At 34.6% G+C, this 20,877-nt stretch overlaps 1 protein-coding gene across 1 annotated transcript in view; it reads right to left on the reverse strand.

Annotated features, from left to right (window-relative positions):
- ITFG1 (integrin alpha FG-GAP repeat containing 1) overlaps positions 1-20,877 on the reverse strand; it is a 281,571-nt gene that overhangs the window by 230,334 nt on the left and 30,360 nt on the right. Inside the window, exons 5-6 of the mRNA XM_072632138.1 lie at positions 18,592-18,666; positions 5,032-5,126 (exon numbers count right to left, since the gene is read on the reverse strand). Of these exons, the coding sequence (XP_072488239.1) occupies positions 5,032-5,126; positions 18,592-18,666 (170 nt within the window). The remainder of the gene's footprint in view (positions 1-5,031; positions 5,127-18,591; positions 18,667-20,877) is intronic.

The following is a 20,877-nucleotide window of genomic DNA, read 5'->3' on the forward strand; positions in this document are numbered from 1 at the left end:
ATAAGTTTTCATGGACAAGATAATGACTGAAGAGCTTCTCATGTAGAAAGTGGTATTTCAGCTTATTCTTCAAGGTAACTTGGGATTGGAAGAGGTAGAAATGAGGAAGGATATCACTGAGGGACAGAATGAGCAAGGGCAGAGATGGGAAATGAAATGCTAAGTTTAAGAAGGACATTTTGGCTGGATTGTAGAAAATATAAAGGAGATTCATGTATAATAAGGCCCAAAAGATGTGATGGAGCCAGACTGTGAAGGCTTTAAATGCCAAAGAGAGGATTTTGCATTTGATCCCAAAGCAGGAGTTTATAACCTTTTTTTTTTGTATAATGAACCTCTCTGGAAGTCTGTGATGAAGGCTATGAACTCCTTATAGCTAAAAAATATGTAGGATTACAAAGGAAACAAAAGGGTTAGAAGTGTAATTTTTTTCCCTATTCAATTTCACAGACCTCTAAAGTCTTTCCACAGACACCCCCCCTCCAACCTCCTAGGTTAAGAAACCCTGACCTAGAAATAACAGGTAACTAACTATTCCAGTTCATTGAACAAGAGTGTGACATGGTCAGACCTAAGCCTCAGGAAAATCACTTTGGCAACTGTATGGAGGATTACTTGAAAGGAGAAACTTCAGAAAGGGAAAAACAATAAGGAAGAAATTTCAATAGTCCAGGTAAAAGGTGTTGAGGACATTGATCTAATATGGTAGTGGTGAACAGAGAGGAGACGTATAAGAGATACTGGTGGCATAAATGAAATTTTGATAAGTGATGTGTGGGGTGAAGGAGATTGAGGAGTTGAAAGGGACACTGAAATTGTAAACCTGACTATCTGGAAAGATGGTGGTGCCTTTAACAGTAATAGGAAAGTTCAGAAGAGGGGCAAATTTTTTGGGAAAGACGATGAGTTTTGTTTCTTTTAAAATTAATATGTCTACAGGACACACAGTTTGAAATATCCAATTGGTAGTTGTGAGATATGTCCCAAGGTTCTATCTTGGGCCATCTTTTCTTTTCAGTCTATACTTTCTCAGCTCCCTATGCAATTAATTCTCTGTCTATCCAGCCCTAGTCTGTCTCCTAAGTTTCACTCACACATCACCAACTACCTCTTTGACACCTCAAACTGAATATTCCACAGGCACATCCAGCATGCCCAAAATAGGGCTCATTATCTTCCCCCTTGTCCAGGGCACCACTATCCTTCCAATGACTGGCTTAAAATCTTGGTGTAAGCCATCAATCTGTTGCTAACCTCCATATATGTCCCCATCTCTCCATCCACACAGCCACACCCTAAATCAGGCCCTCATCATCTTTCCCTTGAATTATTGTATTAGTCTTTTTTGGGGTTTGGGGGGTGGGTGGAAGGCAATTGGGGTTAAGTGCCTTGCCCAAGATCACACAGTGACTAGTGTCTGACACCACACTTGAATTCAGGTCCTCCTGACTCCAGGGTCAGTGCTCTACCCACTGTGCTACCTACCTACCCCTTGTAAATGTCTTTTAACTAGTTTCCTCAGTTCAATCCATCCTTCACTCAGCTTTCAATGTGTTTTTGTTTTTTGTAAAGCATAGGTCTGACCATGCTCACTGAGCTCTAGGATTTTAAAATACAAAGTTGTCTTTGTATTTTATCCTGGTACTAATGAGCGTTCAAGTTTTTCCAAAACTTAACCTCTTCTTACCTCTCCAGACTGCTTGCACTTACTCCTTTCCATGTGCTCTGGGATCCAGAGTCAATGCACTTTTTGAAGTTCCTCAAACATGTTTATCCATCTCCCATCTTTGTGCCTTTGCACTGGCTATCTACTGCACATGCCTGTTCTGCTTCCTCACCCTTACTTCTTGGTTTCCCTTACTTTTTTCAAAACTTAGCTCAAGTCCCACCTTCTTCAGGAAACTGTCCTGATTGCTTAGATGCTAATGTCTTCCCCTCTGAAGTTACCTTCCATTTATTCTCTATATATCTTGTATGTTATTTACCATTACTTTCCATTATAATGTAAGGTCCTTGAAAGCAGGGAATATTTTTGACTCTATTTGTACTTCTAGTGCTTACCATAGTAGCCAGTATATAACAAGCGCCTAGTGTGTAAATGCTTACTGACCAATGACTCGTTGACTGGAGCTCAGAAGAGAAACTGGGGCTGAATATGCAGATGCAGGAGTTACTCACGTAGAGCTGATGATTTAAGCCCACAGGAATTCAGTGAGAGAGAGAGGGAAGTATCAGTAAAGAGTTAGGGGGCACAACACTGACAATGATCCAGTAGGTTTTGAGAAGGAGTAGTAGGGGTGGGACCAGTAGATGTGGGAAGACTGAAGAGACCATGATGGAATGACTGATGGGCCAAAATTCTGGAGTAGACAAGCAGGTAAGAGACACATTTAGAGAGGCTAGTCTTGGCAAGGAGAAGGACTATCTTTTATCTGAGAGATAAGAATAAGGAGGTGAGATTAGGGGGATAAGGCTGAGGGTTTCTGAGCTGTGGAAGAGAAGAGAAGAGGCAGGTCATGAAGAAGGCCTTTATTTTTCTACATTAGGAGGGAAGATCCTCTGCAAAAAGGGAAAGGAAGAAGGTGATGGAAGGGAGTTGAGGAGAAGAACAGAGGTATGAAATACTGATTGCAGAGAGTATAACAGCCAAGGAAAGAAAAATAAAAGGATTGTCACGAAACAGTGAAGGCCTAGTTGAAATTATTTAACAAAACTGTAGTGGACCCAGTCAAAATTTTTACCTTTATATTATAGCTATGTCAGGGAATTCTTAAAAGTTATACCAGAATTTCTTGATATGAAAAACTGTTAAACATAAAACCAAAGTCATGTTAATATGATCTTAAATCCTGTGTAATAAGAAGTTTAATTAGATTAGAACTCTTCCATTTTTTTCACCTTTCACTTCAAAAACAGAATTAAATTGACTTTAAGTAGACAGGGTTTTCCCTTTATAAGAAGGGATGTCATAAGATTTATATAAGATTTATCTCTAATTAAAAAGTAGTAAAGAACTGATCCTTCATGTCCATCAATATCTCAATTTACCAAAAATGCAATTTAATGGAATTTCCTTAAGTATTCCACTCAAAATATCATGAATATTTTCTTCAAAGATACTAAATCATCCTTACTAAAAGCAGCCTTCTGTTTCTTCCTCCAATCAAAATATATCCTCAAGTAGCTTTAAACAGAGAAAAACTGCTAGGGAAGAAAGGCTCAATTCATGGGTGTTAAATTAATCTGAAATCAGTAACATTCTGTAATGAGATTTTCTGTTTTAGAGCTTTGAAAGCTTTGAGAAAATTATTTTCATGAACTTTGGGGGAAAAAAAAAGCATAGTAAAACTTCACTAATTAAGAATAATTACAGGGAGCCCAAGATTAATTGCTGAATCTGAATTAGAGTACATACATATACACACGCATATATCTAGAAGTGAAATGAGAGGACATCTAGACCAACCCTCTTATTTTGCAGATGAGAAAAGTATGGCCCAGGGAGGTAAAAGGACATACAGGTAGAGGTAGAATATTTTCAAAGGAATGCAATCATATTAATTTCAGTAACATAAATAATAAGTTATGTTAATTAGATGTTTCATCAGACTCATTTTAATGATTTCTAAATGTACATTGTGTACAAATGGATGTTATTAAATCTGTTTTGAAAGTAGTTAAAATTTTTGAAGTGGAAGATGTTAGAAATGATAATTTTATAGTCCCTTGAATTACAGATTGAGAATCTGAAGTGAAGAGAGGTTAAAAGACTGATTTAACCTCTTTTTCTTCATCCCAGGCTTACTATGAAGTAAAGTGCTTTGCAAATACTAAATTTCTATATAAATGTGGGTCAATATTATTGTTATTTCATGTAAAAGAAACAATGGCAAAAGGTGTGCTTTCATGAGCTGATTAGATATTTTCCTTGCAATTTTAATTATATAACTAATTACCTAGAATGAGGGAAAGGGTAGTGAGGTAGTTTGGGGACCAATGCTGGAGTCAGTAAGACATTAAAGTTCTGCTGCTGACATGTACTGGCTATGTGATCATGGAAAATTCAGTTCTATGGTTCCCCAAACAACTCACTAATATTATGAGTTACAGACAAGTTGATGAACTGTATCAATCAGGGATATTTTCTTTTAGAGATAGATCAACCTCTTCCCTTCAAAATTAAACTTAATCAACCTTTTTTTTATAAACTCTCAGTAATTGCCAACTAGCTTATGACCAAAGATTAGCAATTCCTAATGAGTATAATTCAAATTAATAAAGTGTTATCCTGTAGAACTTTTAAAAATGATTATTACAAATACTTTTCTCAAATTTTCCATTTTTTTATAATTTAGAAACCAAATTTAAAAAATAATTTCCATTTACCTCAAGACCACTAATTAATCATAATGATAATTTAGATCCTATATCTTTATATAAGGACTTCAAACTTTCAAAAATATTTTTGTATAATTATCTCATTTGCTTTTCACAGAAACCTTATGAGAAAGTTGAGAAATATAAATACTTTTGCAGATGAAGAAACTGAGGTACAGAGTTAAATTGTAATTCTGAGAATTATGTAATGTAAGAACTAGGAGGAACTTGAAAGGTCATTTTGTGCAGTGATATCAAACTCAAACCAGGGCCTCTAACCCATACATAAACTTTAGTGAACCTGACTGCACACATTGATTCAGAAAACCACTTATTAACATTATCTATGTTTTATTGTATTTTTATTTTGTTAAATACCTCTCAATTATATTTTAATCTAGTTTAGGACCACAAAATTATGTCTGACATTTAACTCTGATTTACAGTAACATCTTAATTTTACAGATAAGGAAACTAAAGCTAGGAGTAACCAAGGTAATAAATCTAATTAATGTTAAACTGGGGACTTGAAGCCTGGTCTCTTCTCTCTAAGTCTAAGAGTTTTCAAATCTATTATGCTATTTAAAATGAATCATTAATCAGTTAGCAGGTCAATATAAAAAATTTTAAATTTTTTATAGGAAAAATACTCACCTGCAGTAAAATCTTTATTCAAATCAATAAATGCATGAGAATGTGGTATTCGCATTTTACTTTGAGTATTCAGTACGGGATGCCATGATAAATTCCTAAAGGGGGAAAAAATAGAAAATGCTGTTAATGAAAACTTGCAAATGAATCCTTTTGTATGACATGCAACTAAAACATACAGTATTCCAAGCTATTAAATTCTGCTTACATGGCATTGCTAAGACAATATGCAGATGACTTATAATGGATATTTGAACTAATTTTACTAAAACAAGAAAAAGAATGAATTATGCCCTTCAGAAAAAGAATATTTTCAGTTTTTGTACCAAATCAACAGAGTACATACAACTGCACTTCCTTAAGCTAGGCAATGAAATTATCTGTATTAGCTCTAATGGTGCTGTCTTCCCAATGAGAAAGAGAATATGATCTAAGAGAATATATTTGAAATGGGCATCTATGTAGCTAATGATAATGTTCAGCTGCTTTGTAATTCTAGACTGTCAATTTATCTAGGCAAAATGGATATAAAACTAGTTGTTCTAGGGAGCTCCTGATTAACTTGATGAATTCTTCCATGATGGGATGAGATTACAGGATATGTTTAGAGATACTTTTTGTTTAGAGATGTCAAGAGGTACTATTCTAGGAAGAGTGGGCAAGTCTACAGGTATCTACCTGATAAGCACAGAGAACTCCTTATTACTTCCTACTGGAGTGGTCTAAAAAATAACTGACTAACCAGGACTTAGGAGGATAGACAATTTTCTGAGTTAGCTGACAAGGTTGTTTTGGATTTCCATTTTCCTGTTCAGAAAAAGACCAAATGCAGCAGATGAGGTCTAGTCCTAAGTAAGGAATGAATCCTGTACGTGTGCAGTTTTAGGAACTAGAAATACCTGTCTTTGGGCAGAGGGACATGGGCACTGCAGGTGCTTGCAGAGATTCTGAGAATGAACTTTCCTTGTCTAAGTGTTTCCAGTGACCAGGGCCCTAATATTTCCTATGGAAGGACATGGCAGAAGAAAACATATGCATGCCTGCAGGGCCTGAGAGGGTTGTTATAGACAGTTACATGTTGAATATAAGGGATTTTGAATTCCCTGGGTTTCATGATCCTAAAACACAACCCAGTCAGAGAAAGGAGATTTTCTTTGCAGCACCAACCTTAGGAGTTGCCCCAAATTTGAGGTTCACAGGTTAGGAACACGTAGGAAAATAAGGAAATTTCTTACCGTAACATGCTGAATAATGAGATCAGTTACATAGCTCATAGGCAGCATTTTATGTGGAGAATAAAAGCCAGTGAGTTATATGAACAGTACAGGTATGATGGGAAAAAATTTCTTTTTTCCCCTAGTAGCTCTAAAATCTGTTTGCCTTTGGCAGGAGGGCAGTATGATGGAAGAGGGGAGGAAGTTGTGGAAACCAAACCACTAAGTTCTTGAATCCAAAACATAGAACTACACTTTAAGTCTGTGAAGGATTGTGTATGGGTTGATTAGAGATCTATGAAAATGTCAAAGGATTGTTCCAGTGGCAATCCGAAGTTCAGTTTCCTTATAAGAGGAGCTAACAGGTAGTTAAATCAATCAACAAGCATTTATTAAGAATTTCCTATGTGCCAGGCACTGTGCTAAGCCCTAAGGATATAAACAGAGGGAAAACAGATGACTCTATCTTTGAAGAGTTCACATTCTAATGGAGGGAGATGGCATATAAAAGGAAGCTGAAAGCAAGTGTGTATGCCCATGTATGTGGGGATGGTACTTGTTTAGATGCAAGGTTGCTATGGAGGAGGTGCACAAGTCTGGAAAGTAAGAAGTAGACTTGGGAATGAAGTCAGAACGGCCTACACCAGGGGTGGGGAACCAAGGAGATTTGTTCTGTCAAGTTTGGATTCAATCAAAGGCCACATGTGGCCTCAAGGCTGCAGGTTTTCCACCCCTGGACTACACCATATGTACTACCAGTGTAGTTTAGTTAGACTACTGAATGTAGAGACAGCACAAATGCATAATGAAGCTGGGAAGGCCACAGTGGGTATACCCCAAGGCCCTGTGCTGAGTTGTCTGTTCTCTCACTACAATGCTCTCACTTGATGACTTCATCAATTCATAGGGGTTTAATTATGCCTATGTATGGCTGAAACAGAGTGGAATAATAGATCATGGGATCTAAGGAGACCTATGAACTGAGAGGTATATTACCATATGTTGAAGTCTCCTAGTCTGAAAGCAGGAATTAGAGAGAAGAGGAAGACTGGGAGCCAAGTACTTTAACTTTGGTAGTGTTTTTGCATTTCTGCATCGGTTCAAGGGCTCCATGAGTCCATTTTTGTGGGGTGAAATAGAAGATGTCTATCATGTTATTTTTTTACTTTGAGTCCTTGTACAGGGGGAAGTACCTTCTTCACTATATTTGGGGTAAACCTAAACATTAGCCAAGTATAAGCTACATATTTTGGAAATATCCTAGAATTACTAAATATAGGAGCTTTGAGCCAAAGATCTATATTGATTCTTTAGGGAATTAGCCTCCAGGATCAAAAGCAGTACATATGAACCCATTCTTTGGGGGTCTTTGGTTGTGGTGTACCTGGAAGTCTGGAAGATTATTGCTATGGTTCCGCTGCTTAAGAAAGTATCATGGCAGAAACCTTTATTGTATCCAAATCACAGGGCAGCTAGGTAGTGTAGTGCATAGCGTGCTGGACCTGACATTAGGAAGATTCATCTTCCTGATTTCAAATCTGGCCTCAGACACTTACCAGGTGTGTGACCCTGGGGAAATCAATTCACTCTGTTTGCCTCTATTCCTCATCTATAAAATGAGCTGGAGAAGGAAATGGCAAATCAATCCAGTATCCTTGCCATGAAAACCTCAAATGGAGTCATGAAGGGTCTCACACAAGTGAAATGACTGAACAACATCACAATCAAACATTTGGAGGCTGTGATGGACAAGTACTGCTCTAGGTTTTAAGCACACAGCAAGATACTTTAGAAGCTACATATGTCCTGCACTTTGTCTTCAAGGCTAATTCATTCATATATCAATTACTTATAAAATGGCTACTACATGAAATGCTTTGGACTAGAAAAAAAAACATGAATAAATTAGACATGATCTCTCCTTTTAAGCAGCTTACAATCTAGTACTACTGAGTAGATATGTGCTGAGATAAATATACTAATCACATGATATGATAAATATATTAATTACACGATTTGATGTATAGATGGGAGACATACAAAATACTACATCAGAAAAAGATGGGATAATTATTTGCTGGGGAGGGGGTTCAGGACACAAAACATTTCTAGAGAGAAAATGTAGTAAAGAGGAAAAGTGCTGGATTTGAAATAGGGCCTGAGTTCAAATCATGACTCTGCTGCTTACTACCTGGGGGACTTCAGGAAAATTATTTAATGTTTGTAGGTTATAGTTTCCCTGTCTATAAAACGAGGGAGTCGGACCAAAAGGCCTTTAAGGTTCTTTTGACCTCTATATCTAGGATCTTGTTATGTATGAAAACTATGAATAAAGATTAATGATAACGATTTTTGATAAATTGGCATACATATCTTAGGAAAGACTCAGAAAGGAAATGATATGTGTTAGACTTTACATAAATGGAAATAAGGAAATCAGTGTAGGTGATTATTGTCAATAACATGTTTTTGGTGATGATCTTGATTAAAGATTTTTCTTAGTTTGTCATAATCAATTATTAGTAATAATGTAACTTGCAAAATTTTCACCCCTTTTTAATGAGTTATAAACCATACAAGCAGTGTGGGAAAGTCTACAGTTGTCAGTTTAACTAATTATTTCTAGAAAGCTTACTAGTCAACTAATATAAGCATGTTCTATGTAGATGCAAATTAGAATGGCAAGAACATAGGTTATGTATTGAATATTTTTATTTTCAGAACTTTATATAATCATTCATGTGAAAAGGCTTTTGAGCTTCCTTTCCAACTAAGGTTCTGGCCTCCTTTGTCTACAGTTTCCTTTTTTAGAGAAGTTAGTTGAACTGTTTCAGGAAAATCCAATATCATGATCTTAAGATATTTTGGGAAAAATCATGCATACCATTTCATATGTAATTACTCTTCTCCTGTTCTTTAGTTTTGGTCCATTTTTGGAAGCCATCTACCAGTGGTAAAATGAGTCTTTGACAATGAGAACAATTCTGAACCACTCAAAATCAAGTTAAGTTTCAATATACCTTTAAGTGCTTATATTAATGAAATGTCAGGTTGTTTAACTTGAATTATGCAGAATAATTTTTTTTTAAAAGGAACCCATTAGAAGGTATTGATTAGACATGAGAATTTGGCTACAATGACTTAAAAAAAGAAAAAAAAACAGCATTTGTGCTTGGCTAGGCAAAGCAAGGACAGCACAAGGAACTAGTACAGGAGAGGTTTTTCTCTTCACAGAGTCCCCACGTATTCTCACTTATCTGTTAGAACTTTGTGTTTACATCTGCCACTTCCCAGCATTCTTTATCTACTCTCATGTATCTAATATTTACTTATACACACCTTTTAAAAAAACAAGATGAGTAAGACAAAAAAACAATAAAAAAGGGAATTTACAGGCTAATTACAGTACTTAAATTTAAACACCAGAGAAATATAGGAATAGTGAGATGTTAGAATTTTATAAGAAATTGCCTTAGGCATTTTTTATTTGAGACTCAATGCCAAGTAACAAGATCATTCTTTTGTACCAATGAACAAGATTGAAATCTTCAAAAGAATGTCAAGGGAAAAAACTGCTGATTTGCTTTTGTGATTGATAAGAGGAAGTGGTTATTAAAATGAAGCACTTTGAAAAATATCTTTAAGAAATCATAAAATCTAAACATTTTTGTGCCACCAAATAGAATCAGAATGATCAAACTCATTCTAGAAACTCTAAAAAAAAGGTCTTGCCCAATGAGGCATTTAGGAAGAGTTTCCTAATCAAAACAATTTAGTTTGGTCACTGAAAGGAAACAAGATAGGCTTTAATTATCAGATCATTTATTGACTCTACCTTCTATAAAATCCAGGCCAGATATGATATGAATGATTGATATGAATCAGTTAGAGTCTTCTGGAATATTCCAATTATTATGCATAAGTATCATACATTATGCATATATTAGGAACTTAATAAATGTATGTTGAATTTCATGTGAAATGATTGATTGGTCTTATTCTTTCATTTATTTAAAAAAGGATGTCCCAAGTGAGGAATCTAATATGACTATAAAGTGTCAATTGTTGATATATTACAATTCAAGTATTATCCAGCCATTGCCTTCAATATATATGTGTCTTATCTATATATTTTTTCTTATTTTATCCTTACATAGTAGGAACTGAAAATTGTTTTAACTTAACATCTATATCATACCTATGGTTGCATAATGTGGCTAAGCTCATCCTACAATGTTACTTTGATTTTTATCAAGAATAAAAATTGTTGCTTGTTTTTTGCAGAATAGTTACAAATTTGCAGAATACTTACAAAATAATTACAAAATGCAAAATGTCAATAACATGCATATACATTATGAAATTTACAGCTAAAATTGGCTTCATTTGCTCTATTATACATTTGATTTGTTCTTCAGATACAGCTTAAGTTTTCAGCAAGAAGAAATTGATACACTTTTTTCAAGCAAAAACATTCACATGAAATGTAAACTTCTCAAATGTGTGAAATCACTGTGAAGATAAATGAGATGAAACATAAAATGAAACTAATTTTAAAAGGAAAACTACAGAGCAGTGACCTCCAGGTAGTCAATTTATTCCAGAGAGAATCTGATATGTTTTATCTGATCACTGACATTTCTTGACCTCTGAAGGAAAACCTAATTATTTTTTTTTCTACAGGAACTACAACAATATTAAGGTGTACTACTCTGTGGGCATCATTACCCTTTAATCACAAAAAATTAGCATTTACTAAAGGGTGAATTTAAATGTAATTAATGTCAACTGCAGATGTTTAGTTGCCTATGGTAACTGTGACTTCAAAATGATTTTGAATTCACTTACTTTTCTGATAAACTTATAAGGGTATCAACATCTGAAAATCCTTAGTAAATGCAGTATCTATTCAATCTTTATAATAATATTTGGAAATTCATTTATGCCTCAACATTGATGCATGCAACTCAACGCTCACCATTTCCCTCAGTTTTTTTATTTCCTGTTTATAGCACAGCTCACATATCTGGTGTGCTTAGCACCACTGACTCTTAGATAAAATAAAAAAAAATGAGTGTCAACATGGATTGAGGAAGAAGTTATCTTCACTTCCTACTCCCACTCTGCAATCCTTGATTTCTCCTTATCTCCTCTACTGGGGAATATTACTATGAATACCCTGGCCCTGTTTTAATTGATCTGTGTCAGCTTACCATAGTGGACAGAGGGCTGGCCTTGGAGTTAGGAACACCTGGGTTCAAGCCCAACCTCTAATATAGCTTTGCTGTGTGATTGGGCAAATCACTAAGCTTCTCAATATTCTCTGGCAATTGTCTAACACCAGACTTTGCAGATAAGCCACCAATGTGCACTAGCAGAAGAGCTCTATACAATAATAAAATCACAGGTCCATTTTCCTCTCCTCCCAAACCCCACACAAGGGTTCATGGCATATGCTGAATCTCATGACTCTAAATTACTTTTTTAAAAAAGTGTAAGCCTAAATTCTTAACACAACATCTTATTAGATTTAATGTAAGTCAAATAAAAAACACTGAATTAAATTTGATTTTGGAGTTAATGAAATATTTTGATGCATTTGCTCTTAAAAAGAAAAATAAACACTATTCAAAGACTGCTATTTAAATTGAATCACTAGCCTTTAAATATAAAAACCCTTCCTCAGAATTCTTCAAAGTGGTAGTAGAGTTAAAAGAAAAGGCAAGCATGCCATCAAAATATTTTGTTTTTAAAATGAACTAAAAAAAATCAACTTTATATTGCAGATACTATAAGTACTACGCATTTAGATACAATAATAAAGAATTACATTAATCTATATATTATAGGTAAATATTGTCTATGAAAAATGTAAATTCACCTTGATTAAAGATTAGGAAAACAAAAAGTCTTTTTTCTTAGATAAGTATACATACTTGGAACTAAAATCAATTTCAAATATAATTAACCACTAACTTTAATGAAATGTGGATATGTTATAAAATGTTTCTGTGAACAGAACTTATTATTTATATTGTTCTTGAAGAAAGCTGATAAATTCTTTCTGAAAAGTCAATACAACGTTATAGTCCTAAACACCTATGGGGAATCAGAGGCTATGTAACTGTAAGACTGAAATAAAGGTCATCTTAATAAAATTTAAGAAAATATTCATAGTTCAAAATACTGACTATGAAGGGCACAAAAATTTCCATTACATATTCAAAGGTCTAGGAAAAAAAAACAAAGCAAAACATTTCCTAATATGTCTACTTTGGCATAGTGGAAAGTGTGGTGGATATGAGATGAAGGTTCTGGGTCCAAACCCTGTTTATATCTATTAATATCTGTGTCTTACTGGGCCAGTCATTTTATCCCTCATTCTCCTTGACCTCTCTGCAGCCTCTCATATGGCTGATTCCCCTCTGACACTGATTTTCTTGCCATTCTTTGCATACAACATTCCTTCTTTCAACATCAAGCATCTTCTCTAGTTGTCCCTAGACCAAGAATGATCTCTTTCTCTGTCTGTGTCTCTCCTTATCTCTGCTTCCCAGCTCACCTGGTTTCCTTCAAGTCCCAGCTAAAGTCTCACATCTATAAGATGCTTTTCCCAGTTGTGCTGAGTCTTAGGGTCCTCCTTCTAAGATTACCTCCATTTTATTCTATATATACCTTATCAGTACAAAGTTGTTGGCATGCTGTTTCCCCATTAGACTGTGAACTCCCTGATAGCAGGGACTTTTTTTTTCTTTTTCCTTTTGGCTTTTCTTTGCATCCCCAGTTCTATATCCACTGTGCTACTCAGCAGCTATCTCTATTTCTAGCCTCTATTTAAATCACAAGTGAACATGTTAGTAACATTGGAAGATACAATTTCTCCTTGATCAAAATAATATGTATTTTCACTTTACCATTAAGAGCAATGACATTCCAAATTCTTGAATCACATGAGTTACAAACTATATTTTGGGAAACTGTTAATTAATATTGCCTGTACTTTGTGTCAGATACAAAAGTCACAACTGATAAACAATGTCTGCAATATATTAAGTGCTTAATAAATGCTAGTTGGTTGACTGACTCTTGGGGACATTTCTTCATTTGGAAAAATGAAGGACTGAAATAGATGACCTCAAAAGTCGTTTCAAGATCCAAGTTTATGATCTTAAGATTCTAAAGCAACACATCACATTACTACTACAAATAATTAATTTATAATGAATAGGATTTGGCTGTCTACCAAAAGACTTTAGCAAGGTTTCTATTAAATATAACTATTTTCAATCAAAAGCAAACAACAGGACACTTTGAGCATGATTTATAGAAAAGCATTTCACTAGTCCTGGTCTGGTTTGGGAAAAACAGAAAGCAAAAAAAAAAAAAAAATCTTATTGGAGAAGAAATTCTGGGAATAAATGGATTTTCCCCCTAGAATTAAATGTTTCTCCAGGAGCAATGAAAAAATTAGAAAACAAAGTCTTTTCTTTCATAAAAGTTGATGGATTTTTCAAGTTCTGATGGATTTTTCTAAACAATTTTGGAATAGTCACAATAAAAACGGATCTTTTGTGCATGCTAAGGGAGAATCTAAAGGAATTAGGAAGTGTTTTGAAATAAACTTTGTGCTTATTAAGAGGATGAGTACTGATACTGATTATAACAACTGTCTTAACGATTACCTACGTCTGTTTTTGTGTGTGATATAAATGTCAAGACATTTTCATATAACCTTTAAGGAACAAGATCCAATTTATATAATGCTTTGTAATAATTCCATTATAAGTTATTATGGACAAATATCTCAATTTATTCTTAATGTATTATCAAGAAAACAAAATTATCTGTAAAAATGAAGTTCACTACTGAATTTGCTCATGATATGTGTCACACTTAGTCAGTCACTGAAGCGTCATGATGAAAAATTAAGATCCAAACACACTAACAAACCTAGTCAGACAAAAGCTAACTAGATTTTAATTCTTGTTTTACAGTTCCTCTGAAGAAGAAAGAAACGGCCACAAAGTTTATAACTGTAAGTAACTGTATATGTATTCAAATGTTCCATGTAATTTACTTGTAAATTAGAATAAATCAAGACCAAAGTGTGCAATATATATTTCTATTCCATATTTTACACTTACCTATTTAAATAATAAACTCTTGGGCTTGGTATATAAGGGGGAAGAGAAGTGAATAAGCTTTTATTAAGTCCTATGTACCAGGCACTATGCTAATAAGCACTTCACAAATTTGATCTCATTTGATCCTCATAGCAACCCTGGCAGGTAGGTGTTAGGATTATCCCCATTTTACAGTTCAGGGAAACTGAAGCAGACAGAAATCAAGTGACTTGCTCAGGGTCACACAACTAGTAAATGTCTGAGGCTGAATTTGAACTCAGGTCTTCCTTATTCCAGGCCCAGTGGTCTATGCACTGTGACACCTAGCTGCCTCTATTTAAAACACAAGTGAACACTTCAGCAGAAATTAAATATTAAATAGTGAAGATATTAAATAAATGTTAAATTTGTCCTTGATCAAAATAATAGGTATTTTCACTTTACCATTGAGAGCAAAGATTCCAAATACTTGACTCATATCAATTACACATTGTATTTTGGGATATTGATAATTAACATTGCCCATACTTTGTGGCAGATACAAAAGTAAGACTTGATAAGTGCTACTTCTAGGAAATGTGGCATAGTGGCACATTATTTTAAATCATTACAAAGTTAGATTAAGGAAGAAATTGAGGCCTCAACTACTGATTAGCAAAGTTATTAATAATATTAAGTTAATGTTTTCATTTGAGTTCTTTTCTGACCCCTTTTCCTCAGTTTTGTAAGGTTTTGGATTTCATTTTTAGTAAACTGAAATTATGGTTAGATTTAAGATATTTTTCCATTTGAATCTGACAAAAATCCTTCTCCCATTCTTCCAAGAACCTCAATTTTTGGGAAGGGTTCCAAATTGGCCATTCCTGACTCTCTAGCTACTGTGCTTCACCTAGGTATACTCTTCTCCTGCCCCACCCTCCAGCTCCCTTCTTATAGGAAGTCTTCCCTATTAGAATGCTTTAATTTGTATCACCAGCACTTAGCATACTGCCTAGCACACATATAGTCTAGAGTCAGAAAGACCAAAATTCAGATCTGACCTCAGATACTTACTAGCTACGTGATCCTGGGCAAGTCACTTAACCCCTGTCTGCATAAAACTGGAGAAGGAAATGGCAAATCACTCTAGTATCTTTGCCAAGAAAATCACATGAATAATTGGTCCTCATAGATCACAGAGTCAGACATAACTGAATGACTGAACAACAACTAGCACACAGAAAGCTCTTGATAACTGACTGCTGACTGAACAACTTTGTCATGGCATCGAAGTGATCATGGGTTCATGAAGATTACTTTAGCAGGTGCAGGTTCTGGAAGGTTCTCCCAAGTTAGGGAAGCTTTAAGCATAGTCCTGACAACAGACTGCGGGGTTTGGAAGAGGCAGGGGGCATATTGGTTAATTATTTTGCTAAGTAATGAATTCTTTGCCTATGTTAGGAAAACTATGAAATGAAGAAAAAAAACCTTTTAGCTCTGTGTAGCCCTCTAGAGAAAATGGGAGCAGAAAATGCTAAGGATCATACAATTTTCAGAATACCTACAAAAACTTAACTGTTGGTCCTTAACCATGGGATCTTTGTCTAATGTCTAGTGAGTTGACACACTCCTGAAAGAAGTAAAGCATATCAATACTAATATTCTTGCTATAAATAAAAAACAGAAAATGTAAAAGAATATTAGTTAAAAGATGCTTACAAGTAAATAAGGGAGTTGACAAAAATAGTTTCAACTTGTACCCAAAGAAAAAGAAACATCATTTTATAACGATTACCAAATGACTACATTGAGATGATGACAATCCGTACATGAGTTACCACCTTGACTGACAACAAAATAGATACAGTCAAGGTAAGATCACAGATGTGGAAGATGTGGAAGATGTGGAAGGGGCCACAGAGGTTATTGAGTCTAACCCCCTCTCATTTTAGAGATGAGCAAACTGAGATGACCTCTGAGGCTAGGTAAATTAGGATGAGAAGGAATACATGGGCTATAATTTGAATTAGATGAGAAATATTCATATTGATAAGATTATAAATCCAGTGAAGTATTAGACATATATAAAGTCATATATAAAGTAATTCCACATAAGGTATTTATTTAAAAATCTGAATTAAACAAATTTGTAGTAGGAGGATTTCATTTTAAAACCATACTTTCTCAGAAGAAATAATGGAAATATGCTGCTAACCTTGGATTAGAAGAAAGTAAAGAGGTACAGCTTTAGAAAGTTATAACAATATTTCTAAGAATTTTCTTAAAAAATAAATAGAAAATTCAGAATAACAATATGGAGTTCTGAAATTCCCCCAAAATATTAATTTCATATGCACTTTTTAAAAATATTCAGTCACACAGATTAAAAATATTCTGAGTATTTCCTCAGTTTTCAAAGAGAAGGTCACTGACTATATGAGTACTATCACTACAAACTGTGTGAATAAACTAAGTTGGCTTGCACCATCCTACTTCTGATTACTTGTCCACTTGTCACTCTGAGAACAAATATGTTCTTTCAGAACAAGCTTTCAGAGATATTAAAGGAGGCAAAGAAAATGTTGGGGAAAGAAGGAAAAAGATAAAGATTACCCACTTATTGAATCTTGGCCCACAGAAGGCCTTATTGGGTAACTCTGATATCGTAAGGTATAAATAATGGACAATTTCCTCAGAAGGGCACCCTTCAGATTCTATTAGATATGGCAACAGGAAAAAGATAGAATCATTTCCCCTTCACCAACCCTCTAAAATAGAAGTATCCAGATACTCCTCTCAAATTGAATCTTATTTGAGATTTATCTCAAGTTTGTATAAATTCACTGTGATCTATACCAAAGTATGTTTTTTGTTAAAAAAAATTCAAAATAACAATAAGCTAATGTTTACATAGCCCTTTAAGGTTTGTGAAATGCTGTCTGTATATTATCTCATTTGATTTTCACAATAATCCTGTGACGTAGGTGTTATTATCTCCATTTTACAGAGGAGGCCACTGAGGTTGAGAGGTTGAGTAACTTGTCCAGGGCCACACAGGTAGTGGATAGCTGAAGAGGAACTCAAATTTAGGTCTTCCTGAAACCAAATCCACTGCTTTATGCACTCTGCCACCTAGTTGCCTTAAATGTAGTTGAACAAAAAGTATGGTGCTCTTAAAGAAAACCTTGAACTATGAAAACACACATCCATGAGTTTGTAGTTCAGAAAAGTAATAATCATAGAGAAGCACCGTTCCCTATAGCAAGGAAAGAAAATGTATTAGATTTTTAGGTACTTCGATGAGACAGTAAAAGTTAAGTCTTTACACCACTCCAACAGACAGCACACTGATTTTGTGAAGAAAATGATATTACAAAGTTACTGATCTCTTATGAGAAACATCTTGCCCATGGTTCACTTATTTTTAAATGATCAGGACTGTTCCATTGCAGGGAAAATGCAATGAAGATCCCTGCTAGAGACAGGACATAGACATAGACATATAGACATAGGAGCTTTACCCCCTACTGTATTGAATACTTGGGCTACTGATATGAGCACTTTTTGAATAGGTAATTAGAAAGTCTTGAGCAAGTACCATTGTAATTGATGCTCCATAAATTCTGATTATGAATTTTGTAACACTACAAGTGAAAGTTTGAGAGCCACAACAATTAAAAGAGAGTTCCAGTAAAGTTTCTATCATCTAAAATTTTTTTGGTTTGGGCTTATGATTATTTCATTGGTATAGGAAATTCTCAATGAGGAAACTTGTCCTAGCAATGCAGATCTGCAACTCAGAGTCTTAGAGCATTTCTACGGCATTGCTCAGTAGGATATATCAGGAGGCAGGACTTGAACCCACATCTTCTTGACTTTAAGGTTTCTCTATCTACCATGACATGGTGTCTTAAAATCTATCATATTTAAAAGAAATTCTTCTATCCCTAAATACACACCTAAAAACCAAATGATTAAACAGTAACTTGTAAATCTCACATTTTCCACTTCCCAGAGAATATACAAAATTTTATCAAGTTAAGAAACAATCTGGAACCAAATTCACTTTTTGATTGAGGGAATTCTACATACTGATAAAACACCCATTTAAAACCGACAAAATCATAGTCTTATTTATAATGGCCTGAACTTTTCAGTGAAAGAGATAGGAATTAATCTTTAGCTTCAGTTTACATACAAAGTCAGAACAGCACCAACATCATATAATAACATTAGTATCGACTTACCCGCCCATCAGTATCTGTGGTTGGCTAGATACATTTGTGACACCAAAAATATCAGGGATTAAATCGCCATTGAAGCTGAAATGAAAAATAATGAAGAGAAATTAAGTGTATTCTGGAAATTGTATTAAAATCTCACTTAGTAATTTTAAAGAAAAGGATTATTTATATTTGTTTCCTTAGTACTATCTTTGGAAATTTATTTTAGAATCTTAAATTGTCTGAGGGTTTTCAGAGAAATAACCATGTATAAAAATCAACACTATCCCTTACAGCAGTAGATGCAAAGCAAATCAAACAGAGAAAAAAGTTACACTGAGAGACATATAAATATTAATAACCCTGACAACAATATCCATAGAATGTAAAGAATCTTAAGAATTCTAAGGGAACTTAGATGTATAATTTTGATGTAAAGTCAGCATTGCTTCCTATAACACCACTGACAAGGTTTTATGTAGCCTGTTTGAACACCTCTAATACCAGGGTAGCTTATTCTAAATACAGTTAGCTCTACTTGTTAAGAGTTCTTCTTTATATTGAGAAGTTTGTATAAATGTAATTTCTGCTAATTGAATAGAATTCTCTAGAGTTACAAAAGTAAGATTAATCCCTCTTTGACAAGGGAGTTTTTCATATTGTGGAAAGGGTTCACTTTTTCTCTAAGTTGTTTGTTCTAGTAATCATTCTGAATTCTTTACTTTAAAAAATTATATCTAAATCATTTTAATAACAACCCTTCCTAAAAGGAGTATAAAAGAGAAACAAAACTTCTGTTACAAACAGGTATAAAGAAAAAGTAACAGGTTTTTCTACACTGGCCGTGTGTGTGTGGGTGTGTCTCATTCTGCATCCTGAGTCCTTTATCTATCAGGTGGTGGGTAATACGGTTCACTTTTTTATTAGTCCTTTGGAATTGTGGTTGGTGAGAGCTGTCAATTCTTTCAGTTGTTTTTACCATGCTGATATCATTGTATAAATTATTCTAGTTCTGTTCAGGTTTCCTTGAAGCGATCTCTTTTACAACTTCTTACAAGACAACAGTATTCCATCACAATTACATATCATAACTTGTTAAGCCACTCCCCAATTTATTGGCACCCCTTCAAGATTCCCATTTTTTTACACCACAAAAAGAGCTATCATCAATATTTTGCTTAGGGCTAATTGCTCCTTTAATCTACCTTCCTACTAATTCCTCTTTCTCCCATGTCCCTTTTCCCTCCTATTTTCCTGCTGAGTGAGATATATTTATATATATGTAGATATATTTATATATAGAGATAAATTTATATATATATATAATATATATTATATAGAGAGATTTATACATATAGATATATTTATATATATATAGATATATTTATATATATATACCCAACTTTGGGTATATTCTTCCCTCCTTTGATCAGTTCAGATAAGAGTGAGGCTCAAATGTCAGCTGTTCCCCCCAGCCCTCCTCTCCTCTGACACTGTCATCACCCTGGTACAGGTCCTTATCACTTCACACTTGGACTAATGCAATAACCTGCTGGTAGATTTGCTTGCCATAAGTCTCTTTCTACTCTAATGAATCCTCCATTCAGCTGCCAAAATAATTTTCAAAAAGTGCAGGTCTGACCATGCATGTTACTCCTCATACCCTATTCAATAAACTTCAGTGGCTCCCTCATATCTCCAAGATCAAATACAAAAATCCTCTGGTACTCAAAGACCTTCATAACCAAGCCCCTTCTCAACCTTTCCAATCTTTTTATACCTTACACCCACAAAGTACTCTTCAATCCAGTGATACTGACCTCCCTGCTGTTATTTGAGCAAAACACTCCATATCTCTAACCTCTAACCATTTTCTCAGGCAGTTTCCTAAGCCTGTAAATATACTTCCTCCTCATCTTGGCCTCCTACCTTTACTATCCTTTAAGTCCCAACTAGAATCTATCTTCTATAGGAAGCCTTTTCAAACTCCTCTTAATTTTAGAGCTTACCTTCTACCAATAATTTCACATTTAACCTTTATATAGCTTCTTTTTATGTATCTTTTAGAATGTAAATTCCTTGTGGACACGAATTGACTTTTGCCTCTTTTTTTCTATCCTCAGAACTGCCTGACTTCATAGTAGGCACTTAATAAGTGCTTATTAACTGACTATATACCGAGATCTACTTGTATACCTTGATTATGTGAGATAACTTCCCCTAACCTTTCTCTCCCCATCAATGTCTTCCTCTTCCTCTCCCTTTCCACTCTTCTCTTGAGATCATCAAGATATAACAGAACCACTCCCA

Source organism: Notamacropus eugenii, chromosome 1 (genome assembly GCF_028372415.1).
Source record: "Notamacropus eugenii isolate mMacEug1 chromosome 1, mMacEug1.pri_v2, whole genome shotgun sequence".
NCBI lineage: Eukaryota > Metazoa > Chordata > Mammalia > Diprotodontia > Macropodidae > Notamacropus > Notamacropus eugenii.